The sequence below is a fragment of the Dysidea avara genome, chromosome 9, assembly GCF_963678975.1.
Source record: "Dysidea avara chromosome 9, odDysAvar1.4, whole genome shotgun sequence".
Classification (NCBI taxonomy): domain Eukaryota; kingdom Metazoa; phylum Porifera; class Demospongiae; order Dictyoceratida; family Dysideidae; genus Dysidea; species Dysidea avara.
The window spans coordinates 6,708,420-6,726,975 of NC_089280.1; the positions used below are offsets into that span (position 1 = coordinate 6,708,420).

Sequence of the window (18,556 nt, forward strand, 5' to 3'; positions counted from 1 at the left end):
GTTGAGTTATATTACCTGTTTTTACATAATATTTCATTATAATTACTTCGTTAACACAAAAGTAATAATTATTATGTAACGTGTTACCCCCACCACTGTTAGCCATTGGGGTGGTGGTGGGGGGACTATAAGCCCCCAATTTAATTGGGATGGAAAATTCATTCACATACATAACTTGTATGTGAGGTTGACCTTGTCCAGAGGCTGCTCTGGAATGCAAGGCCTTTGAAAGCAGACTGCTTACTCTAACTCCATCAGATATGGTTAACCTAGTCCAGAGGCTGCTCCAAAATGCAAGGTATGATTGAAGTAGTATTAAGATACAATACAGACATCTTCTAACCTTGTCCAGAGGCAGCTCTGGAATGCTAGGTTGCACTGCAACATAATTTACATTTTATCCATACTGCTCTAGAACACATGATGTGATTTATGTAGGCAACAAATATCCCTCAACTGTGGTCCTAGGAATATCCTGCAACAAAGAAAACAACAGAAAGAGAAAACAAAACATAACAAAAACCACAGGCAAAAAAAAAAAGAGCTTGACAATGTTAACCTAGTTGGTACACGACAGGCCCTGGGTCTAAAATAATAGCATGTAAAAGTTTTTTGATCACTAATGAAGTAAGTGATAATACCTCCCCCACGCCATACATGCTACAATTAAGTTTTGCTCATGCCCTGAACACTAGCAACTAAGGAAGGGAAAGACTTAATTGTTCACTGTTAACGTTTGGCGTGCTTGTGTTAACTACTGCACATGCGTGGTTATTCTTATTGAGGCTCACTGACCTCTAGGAGTACTCATACGCTTGCTTCATTGACTAGGTTTAAACTCTCATTTAATTTTTGAAATGGCATCTGAAGGCACGAGTACTAGTGAGAACTTCAGAAGTGTCAACAAAGATATACTAACCGTGTAGTAACCCAGGTCCTACAAAATTTGAAACTACAGCCTACAGTATCCTCTGTGTTGGATCCCATGCAAATTATGAGTCAGTCCTTTATTAAAACAAATGCAACGTGGAAGTGGAACTTGTTGTCTTAATAAGCAGTAACCATCTGACCGACCAGATTAGTGGTTTGGAGAATACGCATGGATGAAAAATGATGTGGATAGAGCTACATATTTCACTCAGTGACAGCTGCACTACTCTTAGTCCAAGGTCAAAATTTAGTCACATATGTGACATGCATAAGTACATGTAGCTACATAGCAGCTGCTCGTTTTGTGTGGTAGTTGTGTGCATTAAATGTGCCATAATCCAGGAAGCCTCATATTAATTATAAGTAGCACCCCTGGCCTTCAGTTGGCACTAGGTATTAATGTGAACATGGTGTATGCCCCATAAGCCGAAGCTGTTATACAATTGTATGTAATCATTGTAATGTAGACTATCTAGCTATATGTTGAAACAGTCTCTCGCTATAGGTTGATTAGAAGTCATGTGATGTTAAACCGCCGCAATCGTCGATGTGATAGCTACCTGCAATGCAAATAGTATAGCGTTTTAGTTTATTTGCCGCACACATGCAGCATTTTTTTAGCACAGCTAGGTCTTTTTTAAATTTTTTGATAATGTCTCACATGAATGTGAGCATGTATCTTGAGTATTCATATCTGTATAAGTTGACTATGCCCAACCATCAGTTTATGACTAGCTATGCCCTTGCCCACTGGGGTATAGACTGAATTAGGGATTAAATGCTCACTAATATATCTGCATGCTGGCGTAGGAGTTTCCTTACTTTTTTCCATAATCCCTAATATTCATAATTTTCCATATTATGACTGGTAAACCCACACATACTGCATCTAAAGAGCTAGAGTTAATGTTAAACATGTGCCTCAGTTATCTGTTATTGACTCAAAAGTGAAGTAGTTATTATGCTTTTTGCTTTCACCTATTTTCACCCTATTACACATTGTTATATACTGCAAAGATGCCTCTGCAATTAATCCAGTCACCATATGAAAAATACAACTGATTCCTGGTTTACAAACGAGAAACGATGCATCATGCTACTGTAAATCAACACCTTTAACTGTCAGCAAAATGAAATGAGACACAAAGGAGGACAAAGGTAAGTCCATGATGCATGCATTTTACATATTGCAGTATGCCAAATGCACATCTAGACATAAAGAGATGTCGAACAGTCCAAAAATCAAGCCCATAGCCTTAGCCGTTATTGAGTTACGCTTGTCTGAAGGCATGCAGGCAGTTAAGTCAATCAATAGAAAATTTTATTGAATACAAGTATATACACATAATAAATTTGAAAGAATTTTGTAGGGGGATCATAGGACATCAATAAAAAGTATTGAATGCACGATATTAAATCACAGTAAAACAATAAGAAGTGTTATATCCCTACTGTGTTCAAGATACCATAATGGAAATGCACAGTAAACACGTAAACATGATAGTTTTATAACACACTAATAGTTCTAATAGCACCTCCATGGTGCCTTAACCAAATCTTGAATGTCAGAAATGAAGTTATTTGGAGAACTGTCTGTGTGGCTGGGTTATTTGGAGAACTGTCTGTGTGTCTGGCCAGAGTGTGCTCCGCGCAATGACAGCTTGTTCTATTTGTAGTTACTTAATCAGACTTTTGACAAGGTCTGAAAATTCATAGAGTTAATACTTCGTAGTGCTGTGTACTAGCCATGTATACGGAATGATTATAGGTGGCAAAAAAAATCAGAAATAATTCCAGAATGATAGGATAGTCCTCAGCAATAATTAAATTAGAATCCACATTGTTTTTCTTGTAGTATTGCAGAGAATTTCATAAAGGCACATCCTCAAACATTGAAATACTCTAATATAGTAGTCACTTACCCAAATAAAACAGTCTATCTGGTGTTGCAACTAACTCGTTACACTTTAAAGTAGTTGTAAGCCTTTTAAGTTGCTAAATTAGTTTTAAGGTTTTGAATTCACTTTTTAATCTAAATACCTTTGATATGGTTGAGGGTGCTTTTGATGTGGTTTCCAAGATCCTTTAAAGTGGCTCAACATATCATTATGGTTACTATATCAAATCATATTTGTTAGAACTATCACACAGATGGAGATTAGCACCTTTTTGCAAAAAAAAATCTTAACCAGAAATCAATTTCAATAGATTTGCATGGTGTTGTGGCAATAGCGGTTAGGTAGAATCAAGACCAAAAGCGTCTCCAGGATGTTAATTCACAGTAGCTCTGAGACAACTTCCTTACGTTTGTTAACAGAAATCGTCCATATTTTCCATGGTGACTGGATTATTGAAGATGTGCTTCTTCTACTATACTGCATTAGTAATGCTGTGTGATGGGCTGAACACAGCTGAAAACGAAGTGTAATGACCACTTCGAGTTAATATTCACTTTCGAGTCAATATTTGATAGTTGGGATGTGCGAATCATCTGTATTTCTGTGGTTACTAGATTGATTGCAGCAGCCTTTTCTTCAGTTGTAGTACTGTGTAATGGGCTGAACACAGCTGAAAATGAAGGATATTGACCATTTCGAGTTAATGCTTATTGATAGTGGGTGGGTGTTCAGCCGAAACACTGATTAACTCAGGCATTATTCTTTCTCTTGATATGGTGTGTGCAGGTTCACCACTTGTATAATGATGTTTAAAAGTAAACAAACAAGTATAAGAAAAATTATGAATTTTAAGTTCGATTAGACAATAGCATGCAGCATTTCCTTTGATGTGTGGAGGTCTCCTATTTTTGAAGAAACCTGATAACACCTGACTCAATAGGACAGTTGTCTACAACCATAATGTGGCCCCGCAGTAATGCAATTAGCCTCTTGTGAACAATTAGTATTTAGCAAATCAGTAAACACCAAGTGAAATGATGCAATTTTAAGAAAGAAATTACACTCAGGTACACCGTTATCTGTGGCTAGCTAAGTGGGGATTGCACCATATATTGTTGTAGCTAGTTAATCAAAAAGCCATTAGTTCAGTTTGTGGCTTTTGCCATATTAATGTGCGCTCTGTAAACCTAGACAGCCATGCTGGCACTGGATATTCACATTCACTGCCATTCACACACAGCTATAATGCCTCAAATACTGTCTTTTAATTGACTTTACAAACCTTTACTCACGCTCCATGGCTTGTGCGACCTCACATCGTTTGCTCACTGAAATACCCTTGGTGTGTACAATGGAAACTCTATACACTAACTCACTGATTCTTCACTATTGTCTAGACATTCATAGTAGGTGTCTTCAAGGAATTAAAAACCATTGGTGACGTCAATAATTACCTTGGTGCAAATGCTCGAAGACACTTATTGCGAGTGCCTAACTATTACTTAGGGATAGTGCTGAGCGATATTACAATTTTGCTCCCAGTATCCAGTATTGAGAAAATACCCCAGTATCAGGTATTTCATAGTATCCTGGTAATCACATTTTTAGTCAAGCTTGAGGGGTCCTTCACTTCTAGAAATATCATCGATGGTGGCTGGAAATGTAGAAATTTATTTCAGAAATGTGGACATTTAATCAAAATTTTTGATGGAAATATAGAAATTTAACTTATAATTTTCAACTTCAAACGACAGTGTTATCTATGTAATAGCTGAGCTATGAATCACTCCAATTAGCTAGGTATGTAATTGTGCTCTGGTGGATCCTTTCTAAGGTAAATTGGTTCAATTTGTGCACCAGCAGGCTTCAACTGAACACATGAAATGTTTTGAGATTTTTCCTGTAAGACTGCTGTACATTATGAATGTTACAAAATGTTTTGATCAAAAGATTTTCATGTACACTTTAAGAATACAAGTCAATTAACATACTGTAACAATTGGTGTCTTATGTGTATAACACATTACTTCTGATCATACTTATTATCAGCATGCACAAATATTATTTCTTTGACTATTTTTAGATGCACATATACTTCAGAAATCATCTCACAACAGTATTCTGACCCTATAGGCTTGTTACTATATAGTGTTGGTGGTAATCACATCACCTCCTTTTCTTCCCTTCGTGGCTGGACCTGTCTCCTCATCATTATCTACTTGAGACTCATGGATTTTCATCATCTTGATTATAAATAAACAAAGGTTCAGTAATTACGTCTTCAACCTTATCTTCATCATCAATTTTTGCAACCAATGGATAAACCATTGATCCGAGATAGCTGCTGCAACATCTAACTTCCGGTGATTATATCAACTTATGAGATCAGTGAAGATTGTATGAATTATGATGTCTGCTCCCTTCCTTTGTTGTCTGATAATGCAGTAGCGAGCAGTCAAGTAACATTGTCTATTATGGAGAGTACACTTGTGGTTCCTCCTATGTATTCTTTGCTTTGTACTGTTGTCCGTGCTATAATGTTTGAAGCATTACAAAAGTGAACAACACATATGCAAGGAGTCAACACACACATTTTCATGTACAATAGTACATGCTTATTTAAAAAGTGAACAACGCTGAATTTTTATGCCCACACAGCTCCATGATACCTGTACTATTAAATTTCCTCTGGGATGTTGCAATAGTCATGACATGGATATGGTTGAGTATAATATGCCTAATGGCATTCATGCCAATATTAGCGGTACATTTGAAAGTGAATACCTTTGAACCAGTTTGATGATAATACCACAGTATATCTGGTATACCTCCCAGTACTAGAGTTAGGGATCATTGAAACAAGGGAGCTCACCTATGCCTGCAGATATACTAGTGGACATTTAATCCCTAATTCAGTCATACAAAGCTATATGAGCAAGATGCACTATACATTTGTGTGTTTCCACAGTAGATCATTGAATCCCACAATGTAGAGTGCATCTTGTTCATATAGGTTTTAGTAAAGTATTCAATAGTAAGAGCAGTAAAATTGTGCAGTGCAACATCTGGATGTTGCATTGCCAAGTGTGCTGGAAACTCGTTACTGTATTACACATAAGTAGTAGATTGTGCTACAACACGTTTGTAGCACTAAAAATTCGAGCGTTAATCGGATGGCTGCAGGTTCGAGGCTGCCCAGGTCCAGTCATGGATATTTTCTCCTTTCTCCACCTTTTCAAACACTTTCTGTACCACCTTTAAACAGGCTGTAGGACCAGGTGTCCTACAGACCTTCAGCACTTGTGCTGTAAAGCCTTAATAAAAATCCCTTTGATCTGAGCTGTGAAAGTATTTTTTCTGCACCCACATTAGCAAAACTTTGTTCACTAAAACAGCCTTTATGTGAGAAATTTAGACCATATAGAACCTGCACTAAACTTTCAGACAGGTAAGCTTTGGTTTAAGACATGCCAGTTTGAAATATGGGTGAAGTGAGTGTATAGGGATGTGATGAAGGCCTTTCTTAATGGGCTCTATGGGCATCAAACAGCTGAAAAACAACACAGCTAGCTTCGTAGACTATTGGATATAATGAATTCCTTTGTGCTAAAAGGGGACATGTTCATACACACACACACGGACAAAAACTGAGCAGCCCTGAGGCCCTGCGCAGAGACGTTTTGAACAAAAATGCTGTAGACAAACTATAAAACAGGTAAGAAGATACTTCTGTGCATTATTAGTGGGCTAGAGCAGTTTCTTCGAGGTACATTTCCTTAACAGTGCATATAAGTAATGTAATTACAGAATTAAAAAAATATTTCATCAAGTATGAAATACAAATTACTAGGTAATGCTGTATGTCGAGGGAGTGTCACTTCAATAGGTAATGTACTGTGTGTGTGACCATGCTCAGAGCTAATCAAAAGTCAATGAGCAGGATGAAGAACAGTCAAGTTGTTTCCCAGTACAGTCAAGCTACATGATTAAGTAGCACACAAAAATATAGCAAAAATAAACAGGTCAATGGTCAAGACAAATTTTGATGAAAGTCAACAATCAGAATTGATCGTGACTGGCTTTGACCGCAGTTGCAGGTTGTAGTACAGTGTCTGTTGGAATGACACCCCCTTGTATGTAGCAACAAAGCAAAGTAATATACATTGTTAATTAATTCCAGTTAGATTTGTTAGCTGCATGGTTACTAGTAACACAACATCAACTTGTTGTTTACTTTTCTAATGACATAATTATCACTAATTAACCAGCGCATACCACATTAAAGAAAGAATAGTACCAGGAATACCAGAAAAACAATAAAGTGCCCAAGACAATCAATTATGTGGCAGAAAGAGAGGTGGCCATTACACTTTGTTTTCAGCTATGCTTTCCTCATTACACAGTGTTACAAACTATGAACAGTATGTATGAGAGGCATCTCTTCAATCAATCCATTTGTTACAGAAAATACAGACAATAAGCATATTAGCACTATGCATGTATCATACATACTGTGGTTGGCAAAAAGACACATCTCAGCACAAGCAGTGTCAAATGGTAAAAAAAGTAAACCTGTAGCCGTATCCATTGTCGAGTTATGCTTGACTGGAGGCATCAATTAGTCAGTCAGGCAGGCGGCATAAAATTCTGCTAAATATAATTTTTTTAATTTCCATAGAGACTTTTTGGATGGGTTTGTGGTTGGTCTGAAGACATTTTTGGGCTTGGCTGTACCTAACCAATTCTGCCAAGCTGTCAATGGTGGAAATTAAGGTTGGTTTTAGGGTAATATTTTGACTTGAAAAGCCCAGTTCTTCATGATCCCCAACATACAGTACTCTTACTGTACTGTATGATAATACTGTATGATAATACAGGATAACCATGGAATCATTAGGTGGCAGTTAATAAGAGTATCAATTGAAATCACCTTGTGCTGTAATGCAATCAGTGGTTTTGTTGTCTTTACCAACTAATTTTTTTTTAAATTCTTATTATACGTATGCATGACCACTCTTAGGCTAAAATTTATTTATCAAGTAAGACAACGATGCTAATAGCATAGTTGATAATTTGTGTGTTATATTTTATTTAGATTCAGAAGACAAGCACAAAGTTTACGAGTGGTGGAGCAAATTGACCATAAAAAAAATAGTTGACAAAATTCGAGGAATTCTTTTTGGACATGCAATTGGAGATGTAATAGGTATGCTAATTCATATAATTATACATGTGATTTCGTATAGTATGTCAAAATCATCATAATTTCTATCTGTACTAAAACAGCCAAGCTGTGAAAAAGGGCACTTCCCTCCAAATAGGTTATGGTGAAAAAGTTGTGAAATCAAAGGTGGAAGCTAAGAAATGGCTGCAATTAGTGATACTAATTTTAATGATCCAAAAATGGATGTAGTGTTGCTAATGCCAATCATTTTAGAATGCATCCAACGGTGAGCAACTAAGTACATATTGAATGATTATACTAGTGACTAGAAACCCATTTAATAAAATTAAAGTTACTTCTCTTCATGTACATCCTTGACATCAATGATATGTGACAGGATCTGCAAGAATCCCATATGTTAGAGCAAGCCTAATTTTACAGTATAGTGCAATAAACGCATATATACAAACTAGAAAAAAATTGCATAAATTTTAAGCACTTATACAAACCAGTTAAAGTTACTTCTCTTCATGTGTATCCTTGACATCAATGATATGTGACCGGATCTGCAAGAACCCCATGTGTTAGAGCAAGTATAATTTTACAGTAGAATGCAATAAATGCAACAGGTGAAATATAAACAGAATAGAAAAAATTGCATAATTTTTAAGCGCTTATTTCACAATAAAGAAAGGTGATAACATCAAAAACTATGGTAGCATCGTGATCCTCAAAGCAAGAGGAGTTTGTTTCATATTATAGTACGTTCGCGTTGAGCTGAACCCTCAAAAACGATTAATAACTTACGATTGCTACATCGCACGGGCCTCCTGTATTGCTCGATACGTAGCGCTTCTCAATCCGCTAAAAATATATTAAAAGCGCTTCATTCGAATGTAAGACACTCTAGTTATGACACTGCAAAGTTTCTCCGTACATTTTCAATGGGGAAGCCTCTAAAGCGCGGCCCTTTGATATTCATGTTGACACATGTTTGTGGCGAAGCCAGACGTCACACTCCCGCCCTCAACACGCATGATATCACCATCTGTTATGTAAGAGGCTGTAATACACTTTTGCAAGAAAAAATAAACAGTTTTTGTGTGTGTAAAACAGAGTTGCGTGAGTAGAAGAGCTGGGGCCACTGTTGCATTGTATTTAGAAGGTAAGTGGCCCACTTATCTTCAGGGGAAAAACCTCTTTCAGCCATTAAGAGTAAAAACCCAAATTATAACAGCTCAAGTACTTTTATCCAGCATAGGTGTACCTGCAAGTGAGGCAAACAACATGTTTTTAACTTCACATTTACCACACAGCTGCTTATTCTCTCCTATTCCCATCTAGTCAATTTGTCATTTTAATCCTTTTCCCATCACTTTGTGCACATGCCATACAAGCCGTTTCAAATCAGCACCTGGTTCTCAAAGTCACATTCCCACAGAACTCTACAGAAAGTTTCACTAAATGAAATACTGTTTGTATGCATTTGGACCTATAATACCTTTAGTGACTTTTAAACACTCCTGCACTGATCAATATACACAATGTCTGGTATGTTCACCTTCTGCAAGCATAATAAAGTAACAATAACTTTGAAAGTGCATGCACTTACACTTCATCTGTTGTTTTTTTTCATGTACTTTGCAGAGTTCAATCCCAGCCATCCGATGACTCCTGGAGAACAACATACAAGTTGTAACACTAGTATTGTAAATATCAAACAATCTTACATCAGATGAAGTAGGCTCAGAAGAAGACTCGGACTCACTGTTGCTGGTGGTGGAGGAGTCATTAATACCACCATCACCACCATCACCATCTTCACTATCGCTACTATCACTGCTGACGTGAATGAGGAATCGTTCTAGAAGTTCCTCATGAAGTCCATCCTGTTCCCAGTAATGATCTTCGACTTCTTCTTGAACGTGCTTTATCAAAGATTGCCACCTCTCAGATGTAACAGCCTCAAATCCTTGATAAACCAGTTCCTTAACTTCAGTCAAAGTAAACCTAAATAGATGCCAAACTATAACAATGTCCATAACAATGTTGATATACCTCTTGTTGTTCCGCTTTACGTGTCCCTTCACTTGACTCCAGGCCATCTCAATAGGATTCAGTTCACAGTGTGCAACTGGTAGTCTGACTACTTCATGGCCTATTATTATGTTAGCCGAAAGAACTGGGATCACAACAGTATACCAGAAAAAAGCCATACCAGAAAAATGTCAGAGCCACAATGTATACACTTAACATACCTTTACTTCCAGCTATCTCATCTATAGCATATCTTGCAGGAGTTTTTGCTCGTTTGATGATTTCCCACAGATCTCTTTTCAGTGAACTTTCTGGATATGCTATACCTGTGAATCATCATACAGTCACATACTGAAACAGTGACAGTATATACACACTGCCTTACGTTTCTTATTTAACCACTCTTTCAGCTGTGCTTTTCGCCACTTTTGCTTTGGTTGCTCCTCCAAGTGGCGACTGCAGTTAACACAGTAATGTTTACAGTTGACAAATCTAATACCTACCTATGGTAACTGGCATTGTCCATTACAATCAGACAATTGGCTGGTAATGCTGGAAGTAACTTTTCTTTAAACCACCTTTCAAAATTCTCTGCATTCATTTCTTGATGGTAATCAGCTGCAGATCCTTTCTTGGCTTTAAAAACCCAATCACAACCTGAAAGAACAACTGTGTTTACTGGATACTTCACATCATAGAAAATTACCGGGAACCCATCCATCTTTGCCTCCAGCATGTAAGATAATAAGGCGCTCTCCTTTACCTGATGGCTTGCTATGTATAAATTAGGTTAAACAAGCATACTTTTGAAAGCTATTTAACCAACCTGACTCCTCCTATAGTCCCCCCAGTAGTCTTATCAGCCTCTACCCAGGCTCTGGACTTTCCATCATGCGCATTGGCCCAAGTCTCATCCAAGTACACCACTGGTTTCCCTTCAGTTCTGTTGCGCCTCATTCGTCTCAAATATTTATGACGCTGATGGACTATACGGGGCTGCTCATAGTATACCCTGCATGTATGTGTAGTAAAATTAAAACACACAAACTGGTACAATACTAACCTCTTGTCATTAATCGTTCTATGCTTGAATCCCATATCCTTCAATACCCTTCTAAGTGATGTTCTTCCCCCGGAGAAAACACCATCATTCTGGAGTTTTGACTGTAGACAGAGTAACAAAACCAAAGGCTCGAGCGTTCAAATTCACCCACCAAAATCTTCGACAGTGATAGATTTTCTTTCTTGTCGTATAACGAATGTATTTTCCGTCTGATTGCATCCCGGTCGAAACTGTCTGCATCGACACGGATTCGTGAACGTTTGTACCTGCAGTGACGATTAGATGAATAGAGTAGCCTCCTGCAAACTACTTTTGTACCTTTTTCTTGGCGTAGAAAACCCGCCTTTCTTGCGGTACTCCATCCTCACTCTTACAATAGATGACTCTGAAATCCCTACGTGGCGAAATCAATACCAAACCCAGCTGCAAAGATATTTAATACCAGTGGCCTTAGAGATTCTCTGCTTCACATTGACGGAAACTTTAGACTTGTTCGCTTCTTGCTCGAAGTAGGTCCATAGCTTCATGAGTAGAAACTTTGTTTGGCTGTTTAACCTCTTTCCAAGAGGGTTTCGCTCCGCACTCACTAACGCTGCACTGGACGCCATATTTTCGACAATTAAGTGCGCGCCTGTAACATGAGCTTACGAATAAATGCGTCATGAACATCATGTTTAAAGCCTTTGATCTTGTATGGCTTCTTAATCACCAACCCAGGGTTCAGCTCAACGCGAACGTACTATAGTACTCCTAAGGAGAGAGAAGATATGAGCACTAAATTGCCTTATTTTAGACAAGCAGTTATCATCATGTTTTTCTCACGTTTTTGCCTTCACCCAGCTTGTACAAAAGGCCTGGAAGACAAAACATACCCAGCAATGGATTCATCTGGAAACCGATGGTGAAAATTGCATCTTAGTAGAGAACTGCATTCGAAAGTTATGATCATTTATTTAAGCACCTGTGGTTTATTTTCTGTATCATCACTGTACAAATCGATTTTTCTGCTATTACCACTTTGTACTGTGGCACTGAAACTTCTAAAGAAGTTCTTGGCTTCTATAGCTGAAACTTCGTTTGACCATTCTTTCGGCTATCTAGATTTTTAAAAATGCAGTAAAATGGGATTTGAAAAATACACTAACATGTGGGTTCTTGCAGATCCAGTCACATATCAAGTTTTTTATTACCAGCTTGAAATTTCCTACCAGCTCTTTCAGTATCAAAGACTATGTGTACTTCACAATCGGATCCACCCATCAAACAACTAACAACAAATTACAGCATATAAGAAAATTAGATAATCACAGCCAAAATTTTTATTGTTATAGATTACCATGCCTCTGGAATGCATTACCCAGGGCCATCCAGAGAAATTGAGGGGCCCAGGGAAAAGAGTTAAAGTGGGGCCCCAGAGGCAAGGAGGTTTCCATTCTATATCACAACTTCACCCAAACTGTAAGTTGAAGACCAAAAAAAAAAAAAAAAAAAGAAGGTCACAACCTGCTGACAATGACAATAGCTACACTTCACCAACCATATCTCCTTATCTATAAGCTTGCTACACTGCCCCTCTGAAGAATGCTGTGACTGCTCTATTAGTTTATATCGATCTTTTAAACAGGGCCCTTCATGGGGCCTCCTGGGGCCCCTTTCAGGCTGGGGCCCAGGGCAAAATGCCCCAGTTGCCCCCCCCTGTGGGCAGCCCTGGCATTACCAATTATAAACCATGAACTGTTATGCCCTGTTACAATCAAATGTAAACTTCAGAATTATTTTTATAACCACTTTGAGCAAAACTTTGTATCTAATAACCCATGTACATACTCTTTCCTATTCCCATGTAGTAGATATAACAAATCACCCAATGTACCAAATTTTAATTACTTACAGTTTAGCTTATCAATAATTAATTATTTCTTTATATTATACTTTAATTAACTTGGCCACCAGTACAGGATACTGGTGGACCTTCAACACACTGTAGTATCAAGTACATGTTATTATACTGTTGTAATTCTGTGTGTTGAAAAAAACATTTAAACGAATAAAATTAATAAATAAATTTTTAATGATTCCAAAATGAATTCAGTGTTGCTAATGCCAATGATTTTTAGTGATTACACTATCATCATTAAAAACAATTGACATTAACATCATTGCAGCCGTTTCTTAGCCAATACCTTTGCTTTCACAACTTTTTACCTTTCTCACCTGCTTGCACTGGCTTTACTTGGCTGCACGACGTGTTATTTTTATAATTTTTGTAGTACTCTAATAGAGCACACATTTCTCTGAGTGTTTCATATAGAGTTTCCACTGATAGATCTGTGAGTTATCATTCTAGTGTACTAAACCAGAACTTTCATTTATAAGGTAGAAATTATGTGAGGTGAGTAACTGACAGCAGTGAGCAGAGTGGTAAAGAGCTTGGGTATATGTGACCCAGTCTGAGAAAACCGGTCTTATCGCCCATGTGAGCAGATTCGATTCTTCACCCAGGACACAAAGCTACATGAATAAACTATCTAATTCCACAATCAAAATCAGCTAGACTTGAGTGGTCAGGTTTTGCTTGCTGCTTTTCCCAAGCCCAGTAGCGATCTGTACGTGCGGTGTGGGGCCTTAATGGAGCTCTGGTCAGCCTGGGGATGACTGTATGTGGCTGTACAGCTCTATGGTGTTGAAAAAGTACCTCTGTGGTGAATTTCCTTTCATTTTAGCCAATTTTGAGACCGACATTTTGAGACCCCCGCCTCCCACCCCTTTTGCAGCTCACCTGATACAGTCAACCTTGGTTTAAAAACTATCTAAAATGGCGGGGAAACTTAGTTGTTGGCTACTTGCCCAGTGGATGCTCTGGAAGGTAAGGAATTCAGGGGCGTAGCGAGCATTTTTTTGAAAGGGGTTCGGATTAAACGTCTTAAGGGTAAGGCCTGGGTGCTTCCCCTAGACCATGCATGTTTGAACGAAAATGATGCATACACAAAATATGCCCTTAGACAATATAAAGGTGCTGTTTGTGCATCTAACTAGCTAAAGCCTACACACTGCTGTTTATGCAGCTTATAGAAACTATAAACCTATTGTAAAACTAACTACTCATCACTTTCAGACAGCATACAGCCAACTTCAAATTCCTAGCACACGGAAACCCTCCACACTCGAGTCCCTTAGTTGGCAATACTTCTTTCCAGCTATACAATATTCTTGGCCGGTCCTCCTGTTGATGGTTACTTCAGACTTGGCTTGTACTCCAGTATGTTTGAGACATCACGTGCATGTAACAAATAAACAAACCATTCATCAGGTAAAAATATATCAACAATTCCCAGTTTGTGCTAACCTGACACATGTATAGCACGACCACTCAAGTTTAGCAGCTCCTGCCTTGTAACATGTCATTGAACAGTCCTTCACCATTTCACTCGCCCTATTTCAACCATGAATCACGTGCGCAATTGATCACGTGATTCAATAGATATGATTTGCAATGATTCAGCATTAATGTGACTGATGTGACCCTCAAGAGTAGTACAGAGGAGCGCCAGTGAGCAAGTAGCTACCGGGTAGTGTTCCAGGGCTGTAAGATTTGGTGTGATCTTTAATTTAAAAAAATTCTTCCTCTGCCGAAAAGGGGTTCATCCTCCGAACCCCTCTTCCTACACCCTTGGAATTGGTGTAAAACGTGTGAAAAGTTGGTACACATAGCTTCAACCATTGGCGAGCTACAACACACTAAATACTTAAAACCTACGTTTCTCAAGACTTTTAAATAGGTGATAAGACTAGTTTTCCCAGACAGGGTCACATATAGGTGTGGAGCAAATCTTGGAGAATTTTTTCTGACATTTTTTGCACAAGTTTTTTGCTTCTCAGTGACTGTTCTTTTAAAATATCTCAGTCACACTTATTTCTTTTGCTTTGTATCTCCTTAGCTAATACTCTCAATATCTTTCAAACCACAAAAGGTTTGCACTATGATAGTAACTTCATATACCGACCGATGTTCCATTTGTTCTGTCAAGCGGATTACCCTTAGGCTTAAGTCTATTATGCTCCAAAATCTTCCTCTTCTTTTTTATTCACCTATTATGCTCAAATTTATTCCTAAGTCTACCTATTATTCTCAAATTATTTCCAAATATGTGTGCCAAATTAGTATTTTTGTTAGGGTTTTTAAACAAGTGACTGCTCTATTAAAATTATGGACTCGAAGTTGACTGCTCTATTAGAGTATCTCGATCGTTTTCACCGTTTTTATGTTTGCGCTGTTTTGGTAGTAAATCTAAAAGATTTTTGCACTACACCACAACAAAACCTTATAATTTTGTATCAATTATTCTTAGAATTCATCCAAGTATTCCAGAATATTCCCAAATGCTTTTCAGTACCTATTATTCCCGAAATTATTCCGGCATAATAGACGCATGCCTAATTACCCTGTAGGTGTGACAATAGATCACTTTTGCTATTTTCAAAATTGCACGTAATTCCATTGTTCTTAGTTTGATATGTACAAAAATTGGGCTGTAAATCTGCAGCATTATGCCCTCCAAATTTGAAGTCAGTTGACTAAAGCACCACAAGTTATTGCATTTTTTTAAGTGTGGGAAAGAAAGAAAATTTACAGATTAAGAAGAAAATAAGATCTAATCCAAAACAGCCTAGCTGTAAAAAAAAAGAGTGCGGCCCTCAAAACGTTATGGTGAAAAAAGATATGAAATCCAAGGTGATGGCCAAGAAATGGCTCTGATTGTAGGTTAATGGGTGAAACTTTTAATAACAATAATTCAGGTGAATTTGGTGCCAAAATCAAGTGGCACCAAATTCGCCTGAATTTTCAATATTAAACTTTTTACCATTAACCTACCATCACAGCCATTTCTTGGCCTCCACCTTGGATTTCACATCTTTTTTCACCATAGCTTTTTGAGAGTCACACTCTTTCTTTACAGCTTGACTGTTTTGGATTAGATATCACTTCTTTTTGTATTTGTATTCCCCAAAGCTGGGCTGTGACTGGCTTTCGGGCTTTTTTAACCTATCTTTGTTTTCTTTATCACAGGAAAAAGAAAAAGAGAAAGCAGCTTTTTAATACTTACCTGATTTCATTTGTAAATATACAAATTGTATATTTATATAACACATATATTTATTACATGCCAATTATTCCCTACAGGATAGTTTGTTTGCAGCTGATCTCTCTACTGGGTGACTTGAAGTGTAGCTGAACTCTCCACAGGGTGATTTGTTTGTAGTTGAACACTCTACAAGATGATCAAGACTCACGGTAGTGAGGCGCGCAGCCAAGAAACTATAAAGCGCACGCCCAATTAAAAGACGTGTGGCCACTACTGTGAGTTATTTACGTGTAGGGACGGTTTTGCAGTATTAGCCCTGAATTATGCAACATCTCTCAATAGGTTTGTATTGTGTTACATAATAAAAAATCTAGTAGTTGTTTTCTTGCGACCAGTATTAAACGTGTATGTAGACGTATTTCGCTTTATTTCTCAACCTTGTGTTACACCTAGTGTCATCTTATACCAGTCAACTTACCCATGTTTGTACAGTCCATCTAGCACTGACATTATCTAATCCTGGTTTGTTCATACGTGTATTTTCTTCAATCAAACCTCTAATCCCTACAATAACTTTTAAAGACACAATGTGGACACAAGCCCTAATGTCTGATAAACAAGTTGTAAAAGCGTGTAGAACCATAAGTTCCCTAGGGAAGGTGTTTTAAACAGAAATCTTTTCAACTCCACTTAGTGCCATGCCTCATGCTTGCATTGATGATTGGCAGATGTCTTATAAACAATTGTGAAAGCATCAAGAACGTAGTGTCACTATAGAAGGTGTTCCAAGCATAATTCTTGTTGCCACACCACACATGATGTATTGTGTTCTGGTGGTGCTCAAACCAGCTTGTTACATAGCATTACCCACCCTACACAGGAGAATGTAGGCCCTGAAACGGTACAAAAATCACCCGTAAAATGCTACCGTTAAACAAATTACGGTGCATTAATCGGCGAACCCGTTGGCAGTGAAACAGGTTTTTCAAAATTTCGGTAGTGGGACTTTTTTGTAAACGGAAACCCGTAACCTTACCCGCATTCAGACTTATCATCCCTCATTATATACCCTGCAATCTAGTAACTAATAACCCCCTTGCCCTCTACAAACCTTGTACAATGTTCCCAATAGCCTTCCAAGCCTCCCATCACGTTAAAACATTGTTTCGAATAAATGCGCATCATTAAATATTCATATGATCACATGCATAAATCTAATAATAAAATCAATTGTTTTCCAGTTTCTTTACCACCACCACCATCACAGTGACTCAACAAGGAGGTCAAAGGGATCAACACTGCAATGGTATTATGACAGATGACAAAACAGTTTCAAAACACCACTGCTTACTTCTCAAAAAAACTATCCAACTGCTTTTTACTCCGTCATCATTTCACTGCTCCTGTCCAGCCTCATTTGTTTCAAACAAAAGTGACTACAGAATTTTAGTCGATTACAAAGCAGTTAAGATAAGTATACCAAATGCTTACATTTCCACTTGTTCACTATTCTGCCTGTAGTTACTGCACCATTTGTCAGTTATTTCAAGGGACTACAGAATTATGGCAGATTAAAACAGTTAGATAAGCACACCGATACTTACATTTCCACTTGTTCGCAACAGAATCTATTCTACTGGAAGTTTTGTTATTCCACTACTCAGTTATTTCAAACAAAACGGACTAAAGAAATACGGCAATTAAAACAGTTAAGATAAGCATGCACGCTTACACTTACATTTCCACTTGTTCACTATTCTGCCTGTATTTACTGCTTTATTCATCAGTTTTTTCACACAAAAAAGGCACTACAGAATTACAGCAGATTATAAAACAGTTAGATAAGCACACCAATACTTACATTTCCAACTGAATCCATTCTACTGGCAGTTTGGTTATTCCACTGTTCAGTTATTTCAAACAAAAAGGGACTACACATTTACGGCAGATTAAAACAGTTAAGATGAGCACATCCGTATACTTACATTTCACTATTCTGCCAGTAGCTTCAATATTTCACTGCTCCTGTACTTAAACAATGACACTACAGCAGAATTATGGTTGATAACAACACAGTTACATAATCATGCCACCACTTGCGTACATTTCACAACTGTAAACATAGTTTTCATTCTTTTGCTGCTCTGTTCTCAGTTCCTCCAAATATTCTACAACAGAATTATGGTCGATTACAAACAGTTATATACATAGCACGAGAACATTTACAATTCCACTTGTTCACAACCATTTCTATTCTGGCATTTTTTCACTGCCCCACCCTCAGTTACTCCAAACAAACAAACTTATAGTCTATAACAAACAGTTAGATAAGCATGACAGCACTTTTTCTCGCATGGCCAGACCACTATCTTATTTTTTT

At 37.7% G+C, this 18,556-nt stretch overlaps 1 protein-coding gene and 1 long non-coding RNA gene across 2 annotated transcripts; both read right to left on the reverse strand.

Annotated features, from left to right (window-relative positions):
• Nucleotides 1–9,043: 9,043 nt before the first annotated feature.
• On the reverse strand, nt 9,044–11,731 carry LOC136266384 (uncharacterized). The gene is made up of 14 exons (XM_066061397.1): nt 11,535–11,731; nt 11,411–11,486; nt 11,244–11,358; nt 11,093–11,193; nt 10,856–11,041; nt 10,736–10,803; nt 10,533–10,686; nt 10,415–10,485; nt 10,251–10,355; nt 10,051–10,150; nt 9,723–10,002; nt 9,605–9,666; nt 9,494–9,556; nt 9,044–9,437 (listed from the first exon to the last, which is right to left on the reverse strand). Exons 1-12 carry the CDS (start codon nt 11,698–11,700, stop codon nt 9,643–9,645), a joined length of 1,446 nt encoding a protein of 481 aa, XP_065917469.1. The 5' UTR covers nt 11,701–11,731; the 3' UTR covers nt 9,044–9,437; nt 9,494–9,556; nt 9,605–9,642.
• A 5,699-nt stretch (nt 11,732–17,430) lies between these two features.
• LOC136265983 (uncharacterized) lies at nt 17,431–17,958 on the reverse strand. The gene is made up of 5 exons (XR_010705857.1): nt 17,915–17,958; nt 17,781–17,859; nt 17,668–17,729; nt 17,528–17,612; nt 17,431–17,474 (listed from the first exon to the last, which is right to left on the reverse strand). It is a non-coding gene; the product is annotated as an uncharacterized lncRNA (long non-coding RNA).
• Between the last annotated feature and the right edge of the window lie 598 nt (nt 17,959–18,556).